Source organism: Condylura cristata, unplaced genomic scaffold (assembly GCF_000260355.1).
Source record: "Condylura cristata isolate star-nosed mole 26May11 unplaced genomic scaffold, ConCri1.0 scaffold00011, whole genome shotgun sequence".
Lineage (NCBI taxonomy): Eukaryota > Metazoa > Chordata > Mammalia > Eulipotyphla > Talpidae > Condylura > Condylura cristata.
This window is the reverse complement of record NW_004567112.1, coordinates 21,040,239-21,053,228: the sequence shown is the minus strand read 5'-3', so window position 1 is coordinate 21,053,228 and position 12,990 is coordinate 21,040,239. Positions and strand designations below refer to the sequence as shown.

At 48.0% G+C, this 12,990-nt stretch overlaps 1 protein-coding gene across 1 annotated transcript in view; it reads left to right on the top strand.

The window, feature by feature from the left end:
• Window positions 1–12,256, top strand: part of DNTT (DNA nucleotidylexotransferase) — a 20,202-nt gene extending 7,946 nt beyond the window's left edge. The window contains exons 2-11 of the mRNA XM_004680586.1: window positions 1,744–1,918; window positions 2,903–3,031; window positions 4,179–4,349; window positions 5,313–5,384; window positions 6,543–6,666; window positions 7,506–7,638; window positions 8,370–8,478; window positions 9,156–9,401; window positions 11,418–11,501; window positions 12,170–12,256. Of these exons, the coding sequence (XP_004680643.1) occupies window positions 1,744–1,918; window positions 2,903–3,031; window positions 4,179–4,349; window positions 5,313–5,384; window positions 6,543–6,666; window positions 7,506–7,638; window positions 8,370–8,478; window positions 9,156–9,401; window positions 11,418–11,501; window positions 12,170–12,256 (1,330 nt within the window). The remainder of the gene's footprint in view (window positions 1–1,743; window positions 1,919–2,902; window positions 3,032–4,178; window positions 4,350–5,312; window positions 5,385–6,542; window positions 6,667–7,505; window positions 7,639–8,369; window positions 8,479–9,155; window positions 9,402–11,417; window positions 11,502–12,169) is intronic.
• The last annotated feature ends 734 nt before the right edge of the window (window positions 12,257–12,990 follow it).

Below are 12,990 nucleotides of genomic sequence, written 5' to 3'. Positions count from 1 at the left end.
GAGGGGAGCAGCGGGCGGGTCAGGAGAGGTCTGCCACGCCATGTGGTCACCTCCGGGGCAGGCGGGAATCGAACTCATGTGGAAGCGGCTTTAGATTCTCAGTGCAGTGCTTTAACCCGCTGCGCCACCAGGGAGGGCCCATTTCACCTTTTATAGGCCCAGATGTCCATCATGTTTCTGTTGTCTTCCTTGCCTATGTGAGAGGAACCAGACTGGTTCCTCTCCCACTTGGTCTATTGTTTTGTCCCCTCATGTAACTCCCTAACCCATCACTCTCCCCTCCAAATTGTTATGTATACCAGATTTGTCTTTTAAATAATGCAATAGCACCATCAATAGCCTGTTCAGAAAATCCTTCACTGGTTCCACAATCCCAGAAAATATGATCTAACTGTCTCAGACCCTCTCTCACGTGATCACCCTCACCCACTCCACCTCAAATACAGCGACTTACCAACGGAGACTCCTCACTTTAACCAAAGCCATTCACATTTGTTCTTGGGGCCCTATTCTGCTCCTATTCTCCCATCAGCATGAAACACAAATCTCAGCTCTTCCACAATCCATCCCTCCTCTCCAGCCTGCACTGAGGGACTGTCCTCTGAAACCGCTTGCAGATCTTGTTCATACCTCCTATCTTGTCATGTCATTAACCACCTGTTTCACCGAAGATATTGCTGCTCCAGAAACCTCCCTTCTTATCCCAATGACACCCACTGCCACCACACTACCACCATATAAGGGCCATATAATAATGGCCCAAAGAATGCAAGAGTCAGTCAAAAAATAAAAAATGGAGAAAGAAGACATCCACTAAGAGAAATAGGAAAAAAGAGAGAGAGAGAGAGAGAGAGAGAAAATCATTCTACTGTTTCTCTTAGAGGCCTGGACATGCTGTTTGTTCTTGATATTTCCCAGACTGATAGACTCTTTGAACTGAAAAGGCTTTGAGAGTCATTGGTTCTAGTGATATGAGGCTGACTTTAAAGATTTATTAAAACTAGAAATGACATACAAGACTCAAGCAGGATGTAGATCATTTGCCAGCGTGTGGCCTTTGGGAGGTCATGTGACCCCTCTGCCCTTCCGGCTCCTCCCTGGTGAAGTGTGACCATCGTAGCTTCCTTGGGGAGTCTGTGAGCACCATCTGTGATGACGTGTGGCAGGCAGCTGCACAGTGCTGATGGTCATTAGCCCTCAGCCACTATTTGGGAAAGATCCCTGCTCACCTCCACAAGGCTGTACTTTGAAGCTCACATAAAGCAAAGTCCCCCAAAGACTGCTCTCCACCACCCATTAGCAGGTGTGAGATGGTGCAAGCACACCTATGTCTTTAATCTATTTCTATTTTAGGTGTTTCTAACTGCAGGTTACAGTCAAGCAAGTGTCAAAGGCACTAGTTAAACCCTCTACAAATAAGAATGCCCTGGCCCCCAGGCCACTGGTTGTTCTTTCAGAACAATTTCATTTTTGTCTTCTTGGACCTTGATTTTCCAATGACACCCCAATCCTGCTATGCTTCCTGAGTTTTTCCTGTATATCTAACATGTGACACAGCACATTGTTGCACACTAATTAAAATAGAGAGGATTCCCTGGCAAAGAGACCTGGATTCTCCATGCCTGTGGTCAGGTCTGGTGTGTATTTTTGCACCAGATGGAGCGCTCTGGACACCTGGAGGAAGGAGGGAGCTTCTGGTGTAGAAAGCCCATTTAGCTGGTAACTATGTCTTGTAATTGGCAGTGATTGCGTCACCCACATTGTGGCAGAAAACAACTCTGGTTCTGACGTTCTGGAGTGGCTGCAGGTCCAGAACGTGAGCACCAGTTCGCAGCTGGAAGTCCTTGATGTGTCCTGGCTGATAGAGTGTATGCGAGCAGGCGAGCCAGTGGAGACGACAGGACAGCACCAGCTGGTGGTAAGAGTCATGGCTGCATTTTCACAGCCCTGAGCTTGATAACGAAGAACATCAGCCATGGAATCCACACTCCTGGGGGAAACCCCGGGTTCTCTGCTTGTTCTGTGTGACCTTTGGCAAGTCAACTTTTCTGAGCTTCTGTTTTCTCTTCTATGATGTGCCTACTGCAAAGATGGTCATGAGGGTTAGAACTTACACCCTGCAGATAAAGCACTTACCACAGAGCCTGGTCTCTGGTAGGCACAGAGTAAATAGTAGCAACTTTTATGAACAAATTTTTTTTTAAAAATTTATTTTATTTATTCATACAGAACTGGGGTACAGGCCAGAGATGCGGAGGGTGAGAGGCTTCACCAGAGACAGAGTGGGGAGCAGAACAGGCAGATCGACGAAGCACACTGCTGAGGGGAGCAGCGGGCGGGTCAGGAGAGGTCTGCCACGCCATGTGGTCACCTCCGGGGCAGGCGGGGATCGAACTCATGCGGAAGTGGCTTAAGCTTCTTAGTGCAGTGCTTTAACCCGCTGCGCCACCAGGGAGGGCCCTTATGAACAAATTTATCCACAGATATTACACAATATTGAAGCCATCATACTGTCATAGCCAGAAAAGTAGAGGGTTCCTTTGTTTCTTCATATGATTATTCAAAAGAAAAAAAATTAAACTCAATGCCAAATCATTCAGAAACTGGAAACTAGAAACTTCAAAAAGAGGATTCAGACCACGAGTACATAAGTTCATGGAAAAGGAAAATGGCATTGAATCAGTGGTTCTTTTACATGGGTTTTCTTTTACCTGATTGCAAAAAATACTTGTTAATTACAGCAAACTCAAATACAGGAGATATATATAATATAAAATTTGAGTCTTCTAAACTTATACACTTTTTCAGAGTTAATTGCTATCAACTGCCTTCTAAGTTTTTCTCCTATCTATTATTATTACTATTAATTGTTATTAAAATAGATGCTTCTGCATTTGTTCAGGTGAGAAAAGACTATTCAAGTGACCCCAGTCCCGGCCCCCAGAAGACTCCACCACTTGCTGTAGAAAAGCTCTCTCAGTATGCGTGTCAGAGAAGAACTACATTAAACAATTGTAATCGCGTGTTCACGGTAAATGGGCTTTTACTTCAGCATCCAGAGCAAAGGGAGGAGTTGTGCTTTCTTCCCACAGACCCACAAATTACATTGTAACTTTTCCTGGAAATCTGGGAAAGGTTCCTCACACTCACCCTACCCAACCCTTATCTGTGATTTTTCTCCTGCTGTGAAAATGGACAAATACATCTGGACCACACTCTACAGAGAAAACAGATGGACTATTAAGAATTATCATCAGTGGACACAATGCTAGTCAAAGGCAAATACTCTGAAAAACCAAATATTGTTAATAGTCCAAAATACAGTAAGAGCAAATATAGACATAAAGTCTCCACTGGGAAACCAGGAGATTGAGTGAGCAGATCCAGATTCTAACCCTGCTGACATTAGCTAGCTTGCACAAGGCAGTAACTCTCTCTAAGCTTCAGCTTTCTCCCTTTTTGCTCAAAAAGAACTGAGCTTGCTTATCTCTAGGGCTCCATGTGGCCCTGAAGCTCAGTGATTCCAATGACCCCAGGAAGCCCACGGGACTGTCCTCTAGGCTCGAATCAGTGTCAGGTGGCTGAAGCATGCAGGTGCAGGTCAAATACACACTTCCCATTTCTAGAGTTCCAGCCCCTTGCATGCAAGGAAGACCAGGAAATGGTGGCTTCTGGGCACGGGAAGCCTGATGCCACGCAGCTGCACTTACTTCCTCCTCTGTGGGAAATGCAAACGTGCCCTCCCTGAAATAACCCAGCCTTGGGTCTGTGCCAACTCTGATTTCACCCAGGGATTCCACAGGCCCATGTTAAGTGCTGTCCATGTTTTATGCACAGACTAAGAGGTGAGGATGGCCAGGGATCAGGACAGAGTCCCAGCTGCAGGCTGGTAGGAGGATGGCGAGCAGAGAGGGGAGGATGCCCTGAATGATGACTGGCATCATGCACGAGGTCATTTTCAGCAAATTGCTGACTATCTAACAGCAGCAAATGTAAAGTGTTGTTATACTTTCAATTCAGTATCATTCATCCAACAAGGGAGCAAAGGTACAGGAGACCCATTCCTGCCCCTCAAGGAAGCTGCCAGTGCTCCCGGGAAAGCAAGATATGTTTGCGAGTGGCCGCTGCTCAGGGGCCAGAAAACAGGTTATTTGTGCTCATCTGGTTTTGTTCTTCAGGATGCCTTTGAGGTGCTGGCTGAAAATTATGAATTTAGAGAAAATGAAGTCTCCTGTGTGGCATTTTTGAGAGCGGCTTCTGTGCTGAAAGCTCTGCCTTTCCCAATCCTCAGTATGAGGGACACAGAAGGGATCCCCTGCCTTGAGGACAAAGTGAAGTGTGTCATAGAGGTAAGGGTCAAGTGTGAGTTGCCACATCCTAATAGGAAGGGGGAGAGAGGGAAGAGAAGGAAGGAGAAAGGGCAAGGAACAGGAGGAAAGTTGGGACAGAGGAAAACAGAAAGGCAGATAATGAATTTTCCTATCAACTATGTCGATGTGATAGTCATGACTTATTTTCCTTTCTCTCTCAATAGATGAAATACAGATAAAGATCTAGATAGATCTTGGCATATGTCCATACCCCAGTGTTACCAGCTGGAGTTACATGGGCTGAGTAGAGAGAACGCTCTCATGTTACTACTCATCACAGTGAAAAGACTCAAGTGGCCCAAAGTCCCTCCACAGGGGAGGGTCTGACTTCACACACAGCCTTGGGGGTCCCTCAGAGCCATAGGTGGCCTGGCCTGCTGTGGAGTTGATTCTGCCTCTCCACCCAGGTGTCCTTCAAGGGAGAGAGTGAGGGGTGGGTGTTTATGTGATGATTGAATTATTTTCATGTTTAAGGAAACTGGTCATCCAATACAGTCTAGGGCAAGATCAAAGATTCACCGACTCTTTAGAGGTGGGTGTCTCTGAGTTACACATCCCAGGGGTTGAAGTTGGATTGCTTTTCAATGGGTCTGAAATCAATGTGATTGGGTGAAAAGTCCTCTTGTTTCAGCAAGTTTATATCCATTGGGAAAAAAATCACATATGTAGACATAAGAATATTGTCAATGAATGTTCTAATTTGGTGTTCTATAGATTTTGACTCTAATCATTCTTTACCTTTGTCTCTGAGAATTTTTAGTAATACTTGCATATATACCTTGAATTTTCAGAATTACAGGGGAATGTCTTGTTTACTGTGGGTCAGCTAGGGAAACATCCTACACACGACAGGTAGATGTTTCATGAGCAATGCAAATCTCCTACATCTGTGAATGTGAGTTCAACATCACTAATTTGAAGTATTTTCAACTGTGCATACAGGAAATTCTTGAAGATGGAGAAAGTTCTGAAGTTAAAGCTGTGTTAAATGATGAGCGTTATCAGTCCTTCAAAGTAAGTGATTTTATATATATTCATTGAAAATATTTTTCAGTTAAACCTATTATTTATTCCAGGTGGTGGCATCACTAAGCCTGGCTGCCATAACAAATGCTATCAACCAGATGACCTGAATACCAATTCTTGTTTTCTCCAAGCACTGGAGGCTGGGAGTGCCAGCTTGGGCAGGATCTGGTTAAGATGGTCACCTTCTCCTGGCGGCAGAGTGACCTGAGAAAACCCTCTGATGGCTCTTCTTAGAAGGGCATTAATCCCACCCTCATGACCTCATCTAAATCTTATTGTCTCCCAAAGACCCCACCTCCAAATACTAGCATATTAGGGGAGGTTAGAGCTTCAAAATATTAATTGAGGGAGATAATTCAATCCACAGCAGTGCTGTAGCAAGTAGGTGCCTAGATAGTTTTGAGTGCCTGAGGTTCTTGCCCACTCTGGGTGAGGTACAAATGATCTTGCCTTCCAGAAGTCCATCATCAGGGATACCGTTATCATGGTGACACTAGGAGCATGGGGCAAAACTAGACCTGCTCTAAGAGCAAAGCAGCACTGGAAAGTTCTTCCCAGCATCCTGTCCACTTTAAATCAGGGCCTGCCACCTTCCAATTTTCCTGCCTTGAGCTTCATGCAGCAAAGACTTCTGCCACCCCCTTGCACTGAGAAGGATGCACACCTTGAAAGGTGGGCCTGGGCAGGACAGACTCAGGTGCAGCCAGAGAGGGTTTGCGTCTGTGCTCTGCCACTTACAAGCTACGAGGAGTGGGGGGTGGTGGTGGGGATGATAACAGCAGTGTGCGCTCGTCACGCTTTGAGAGGAAGTCTGCAGAGCCTGAGCGTGTGTAAGAGACCCTGGGCAAAGGTGTGCCCCACTGGGACGACTGGCTCAGGGATTCCCACCCTCTGGTGACCCGTGAGCCCTGGCAGGTCCCAGGACCTGCCTCTGGTCTCACTTAGCAATGCCAAGTTCAGAAAGGGAAGGGTCCTGCTGAAACAAAAATGTACCTACCAGATCATCACCTACTTGTTTGTCATGTTTAGGAAAACTGGTGAGAGATTTGCTTATAGTTTTTCTTAATGTTTTACTTCGGTTCATATCAGTTCAATGTTAGAATGATTGCTTTGGAAAGTAACAGCAAGCCTTTCCCTCCACATCAGCTATTTACATCTGTATTTGGAGTGGGGCTGAAGACATCTGAGAAATGGTTCCGGATGGGTTTCAGAACTCTAAGTAAAATAAGGTCAGACGAAACCCTGAAATTCACAAGAATGCAGAAAGCAGGTAAATCGTCTCTCCTAGAAATCTTTCCTGTTGCCACAGGTTCTTCAGTTCCACCCGTGGGCTGGGTCACTTACTTGGCCTCTTTTCGTGCTATGGTTTAAAAATACAAAATACAATCAGACAGATCTGGATCCAAATCCTGGCTCCAACATGGTCCAACTGGGTGATATTAAGCACATTTATTCAATCTTGGAGCCTTAGTTACCTTCTCTCTAAGAGGAGGGAACCCTGGACCTTAGGAGAGGGCTAACCCATGCAGATAGCCCTTTCATCATGCAGCCTGGGGTGGAGGCACCTCCATGCCTCTCTCCACCGTCGGGCACGACCCTTCATCATGACAGCCCTGTTGGAACTCTGCTTATCTGTAGTGTCAGACAAAGCAACAAGTCACAGGCCAGAGACAGTTTTCTACTCAGCTCAGACTTCGCCAACCTCTGCTCCTTCTGGCTTCAGCTTCAGTGTTTTCACTGATCAATCACCTTCCAGCTTGGAATCTCCCCATCCCAAAACCCTTCCCACTGTTTTTTTTTAAATAGAGCACAGTTTGTTGATCAAGAGGGCTGGGTCTCCAGGAGGAAGTCAGATTTGAACAGGTTGGTTTCTAGAAGGACATGAAATACTGCCTCTTCCTTAGTCAGGAAATGGTAAGCCTAGCAGTCAGAAAGCAAAGAGCCATTGCTACCGGGAGCATTCACAGCCTAGAGCACAGTGACTGGGGTCTGGGGACCAGTTGGTGTTGATACCCTATGCCAGGTGGCTCCACTGGACCACAGAATCCCTTACTCAGGGACGTCATCCACATGTAGTGTCCCTCTCTCTGTCCTGCCCATGGCCCTCAGGATTCCTGTATTATGAAGATCTTGTCAGCTGTGTTACCTGGGAAGAAGCAGAGGCAGTCAGCATGCTGGTTAAAGAGGCCGTCTGGGCATTTCTGCCTGATGCCTTCGTCACCATCACAGGAGGGTTCCGGAGGTAAATTCAAGGGCTGCCCTGGCCTCTCCGGCTATAACACCTTCAGTGGCTACCCATGACCCATAGGCTTCTGGAAAAGGCATGAGAGGCTTTTAGTGATCTGGTGCTGACATCTCTCTGCAACCTCTTCTGCTCCCCACGCTTCACTCCAGTCACCCCAAATGCACGCAGAACTGTTCCCTGCTTCTGTGACTTTGCTCAGTCACACCCTTCTGCTTGGACTGACTGTCCTCAGTTGTTACTTGGCTGACTTCTCCTCAACCTTTGAGATGCAGCTCAGAAGCCACCTCCTCCAAGAAGCCTCCTCTGCCTCCCTCCTCCTCATCCCTGGGCCTGGCACTCCACCTCAGTGGTCCCTGACAACTACCAAGTAATTTGTTTGCATCTGTGCTCTCCCACTAAGGTGTTAGAGTCCCGTGCTCCGTGAGAGCCAGCGTGTGGTGCCTGGCACAAAATAGGTTCTCAAGAAATATTGACCGAGCCAGGAATGAATGAAAGCACACAATTGTTGGACATCGAGACCTGCGTTTGTGTCATTAATTTATATTTCTAGGCGTTATGTGATCAAGGGGTAGTATGTTATAAAAAGTCACAAGCATTTTGTAAACTTAAAATCAGGCACAGGAACAAATGTGATTTTTAAAAATTGGGGGCTCAATCATCTAATTTGTTATCATACTATATTTATTATCATACTGTACTTATAATTATACTACTTTTTCCTCTATCAGGGGTAAGAAGATTGGGCACGATGTAGATTTTTTAATTACCAGCCCAGAAATCACAGAGGAAACAGAGCAACAGCTTTTACCTAAAGTGATAAATTTATGGGAAAGGAAGGTAAGAAGGAAGATTAAATGCAGATTTTCAGACACTCAGCATTACAGTGATACGGCTGGATCTCACATACTGTTTATCTCCTAATTGTGTGATGATCATCTAACTGAGCCTAATGATGTACAAGTTCCTGCACAAAAGACACACAGACAGCTACCAGCTGGGGTCCTAGAGCCTGTGTGATGACTAAGCATCTTGCTGGCAGTGAATCCAACCCAGAGGGGCTTCTGTGCCTCCGACTGGACAAGCACAGGCAGCAAAGGCCTGGCTGTAAGGCCTGGGAGGGGACGGGCCGCAGTGAGCCAGGAGTAGGGCCGGGCGAAGAGAGGGTAAATCAGATTCAGGATGTCACTGGTGCCTTGATCTCGGCGCCGGTCAGTGACCACCTGGGCTTTATGTTGGGACGGGAAGAAGGAAAGTCATGGGCCAGCTGGGGCCAGCAGAGGCAGTGGCTTGAAGTCCCAGCTGCTGAGGTCAGCCTAGCCACAGGCCTGCTGGTGCCCAGTGGGGGAGCTGAGGGCCATCTGGGGCCAGGGCGCTTGTTGCTTCCTCTCCTGGAGTTGCCAGGTGGGCTCAGCACGCAGGAGCAAAACACATGTTCTGCTCAGAGCTGTCAAACTTTTGGTAAGGGCTCCCGTGAAAAGCCTGGTAGAAAATCACACTCTTTCTGTTTATCTCAGGGATTACTTTTATACTATGATCTTGTGGAGTCGACATTTGACAAGCTCAAACAGCCCAGCAGGAAGGTGGATGCATTAGACCATTTTCCAAAATGCTTCTTGATTTTAAAATTGCACCACCAGAGAGTGGACAGCAGCAGCCCTGGCCAGCAGGAAGGGAAGAATTGGAAGGCCATCCGTGTGGACCTGGTCTTGTGTCCCTACGAGCGCCGAGCCTTCGCCCTGCTGGGCTGGACCGGCTCCCGGGTAAGGACTGCCCCGATCCATGGCGCTGGCATTCGCTTTCTAGAAGGAGGCTGGGTCTACCTGGGCCCACGAGAGGCGGTGGCAGCTGGGGCTGAGTGACAGGGAGGAGGCGGTGCCTCCTAATCCGGGCATCCCACGTGTACACAGTCAAGGGAGACAGATTTATCTGGAACCGTTACTTTCAAAGTCTGGTTCCTGGGTCAGCAGCATAGCCTCACCTGGAAAGAGGGGCTCTGGGGGTAGATTGCCTACTCCGCCCCAGACATACTGAATCAGGAGCTCTGGGGGTGGGGCTCAGTCTGGTATCTGCACAGGGCAAGCTCTCCCTGAATGCTCATTAGGAGACACTTGCCTGGACACAGCAGTACAAACAGATCCCTCCATGTGCCCTTCCTCCTCCAGCCATGTGAGCTTGTTAAAAGTCAGACCAGATTACTCTTCTGCTCAAAACTTTGCAGAGATTCCCCATTTAACTGAGAGCACAGGCTGAAGGTTTTATAGGGGTTCAAGAGGCTCTGCAAGATCTCCCCCCATTGCTGCTTCCTCCCCAGGCTGAGGCGAGGCTTCCTGTGCCCTAGAACCTCTGTTCCAGCTCTCCCCTCTGTCCGAGTGCTCTTGACCCAGTGAGCTAACTCCTTCAGTGCTTCAAGTCCTTGCTCAAGCGCCACCTCGTCCAGGTGGCTGGCACCTTAGGAAGCACTGACCTTCACAATGATGCGTTTACTTATTTACGCTTGCTGTTGTGTCTTTTCTGCATCCTGGGCTTGCACCCAAAGCCCCACCAGGACAGACATCATGGTTCTGCTCACTGATATTCCCAGGACCCAGAACATAACTGGCGCATAACAGATGCTCAACAAATTTTTAGTAAATATTATTACTCTCCAAGTGAAAAATACATTATTGTTCCTAATGGTCCAGGGGGAAAATGCTTCTGGGATTTTAGCAGAGGAAACCAGGAATATATATATCTTCACCTGACAGAGCTGGGGAGCCAAGGGCAGCCTCTCACTGCACCCACTTCCCCTGCCTTCTCCAACCTCCCCCACACACCTTGTGAGCAGTCCTGGCTCTAAGTGCTAGAGAACAGGAGGAGGAGGCCCTGTACTAAGGAACGCCTCTATGCGTTCTCAGGCCAATAGCTACTGTACCAGAATCTGTTTCACCCCAATTCTTCCACAACCCAGACAAACAGAAGTCTGTCTTTTCGTGTACCCAGATCTGGAAGAGGGAGGGTAGTTCCCCGCCTCAGCTCATCATCACCACCGGCCCCGCCATGAGAAGCAGCTCCTTACCACTAGAGGGCGCAGTGAACCCACACGTTCTCCCTAACTAACTCCAAGGGAAACAGACTTTAGATTTGTGCTTCTCTGAGGAATATTGCCCTCAAGACAGCTTCATTCATTGTCTTCCTTTTCCAAGGATTTCCTGCCTTCCATCTTAGTCGTCAGATTTTCCCTCCCGCTGTCTCAGCGCGCACCCTGAACGTAGAAGATGCTGTTCTGGGGGCAGGTGGCTCGGGCTATTCGTTTTACGGAATCTCATAGTAGAGGGTTGAGAGCGAAGGGGAGTTTTCCACGAACTTCCTTTGCCCTCTCGTTCGTGACTTGTCGAGAGAGGCATAGACCGAAGATAGGATCCAGACAGGAACCCAAGTCTCCTGCTTCCTCATCCTATTTCACAACAGTGACATTCCCAATTTAAATGAATGTGTTGCTGGCCTGCCCTCTGGGCCACGTACCAGTCTAGACACAGACCGCACAACAACCATTTATTCATTCAACACACATTTGCACTACCTCTTCCACATGCCTGGTGCTGTCTGAGGAGGGCGTATGAGTTTGGTTTACCCGCAGAACAAACCAGGTTCTCGGCGCCTGTCATCACTGAGCTTTTCCTGGGGAAGAAAGTCACTCTGAGAATGGACAGTGGACAAAAGATTTCATTACAGGGATCGAAGGATCTCTAAACACAATACTGCAAACATCCCCCTTCTCCTCATGCTTTCTTGTCCAGCAATTCGAGAGGGACCTCCGGCGCTTTGCCACGCACGAACGGAAGATGATGCTGGATAACCACGCGCTGTACGACAGGACCAAGGTAGGGTTGCCTCCCTGAGAGGGCTACCTGGTCCTCATCCCAGGGCTGACTCCAAGCACTTTTCCAGAACTGACATTAGTGCCACCTCAGCCCACAGATGAGGGCAGCAGGAAGGGTACTGAGCTGGCTTCCGGCTCAAAGAGGATGCGCTAGCGGAGCCCAGAACCATCCCAGCAGTGGTCATTCGTTGAGTTAGGGGTTGTAATGAGTAACCCCAAAGAAAACCTAGGGTTGTCTCCCCCTGCAAAAGAAAAATTGCAAATGCTACTCACTGCCCCTCAGACACAGTGGCTGTGGCTCTGCGGGCCAGTTAGGCGTTAGTGAGAGGAGCCCAAGTGAAGGCTGCCCTGAGAGCTGCTGAGCGGGTGGTGGGCCAGGTTGGCTCTGCTCTGGCTCCTGGCATGCTAACCTTGCAGCGGTCGGGACCCAAATCCACGCCTCAGTTAAAAAAAAAATCATTGTGTGGATAGTAACAAGTTAGATATTCAACCGTTAAGTCCACAAATGCCAACGTGGACTACGCTTACAGTGGTCAGGATGCTAACCCAAGACTGAGGGAAAGGAGAGCCAGCAGGAGTGATTGATGCTGTTGCGAGGATTCACTCTGACTAGCCCCGAGAAGCCGAACTAAATTACCTGAATGCACCTATTTCTTATTCTGCTTTCAGAGGATATTTCTCCAAGCAGAAAGTGAAGAAGAAATTTTTGCGCACCTGGGATTGGAGTACATTGATCCATGGGAAAGAAATGCGTAGAAAAAGTTTTCAACCCTTTTTTTTCAGCTTAAGTAAATGATGCTTCATATTAGAGTGAAAGGTGCTTAGGAAAGCTTGGGATTCTCTGAGTCTTATGAAAATGTGATTGGCCTAGAAAGAGCTGTGGGAACATGGTGAGGCCCCACCTGGTGCTGGGCCACTGTACCACGTTGCTTAGAAGTCGCGGCACATTTTTTCATAGAAACAGTGTAATCGGTGACTTGTTTCCAGAAAAGCTCATCAAAGCCCACTTGACCCCAGTGCAGCAGAAATGCTGGTGTTGCCAATAAAAATAGGAGGAAACAAGATGGTGGAGTCTTCTTTTTCATCACTCAAAGGTTAGAGAACATTCTTTAAAATGCAACAAAGTGAAAGAATAAAGCTTTTAAGATGTCTCTGGAGGGGAGAAATGGGTTTTTGGAGATGGAGATTCTCAAGTTGGTGCTGGGTCCTTACTGGAGCAGATGGGGGGATGCAGCTCACTCTGGCGCCGTGTCTCTTGCTGCCCAGCATGGGCCGCTGGTGACTGTAGTCCCCTGCTTCCTCTCCAGGCGCGCTTGGCTAACCTCCCAAAGGAATCGCTCCCTCTTTTCCCGTTGTTGGATGTCTCTCTCAGCTGGACAATCACCTCTGCCCCCTCTTATCAGAGGGCACCAAGGGGAGGAGGCAGCCGGCTGTGGCAGCCCTGGAGCTGCCAGGCTGCAGACGCACCCAGACCACCTGCTTCCTGGGTT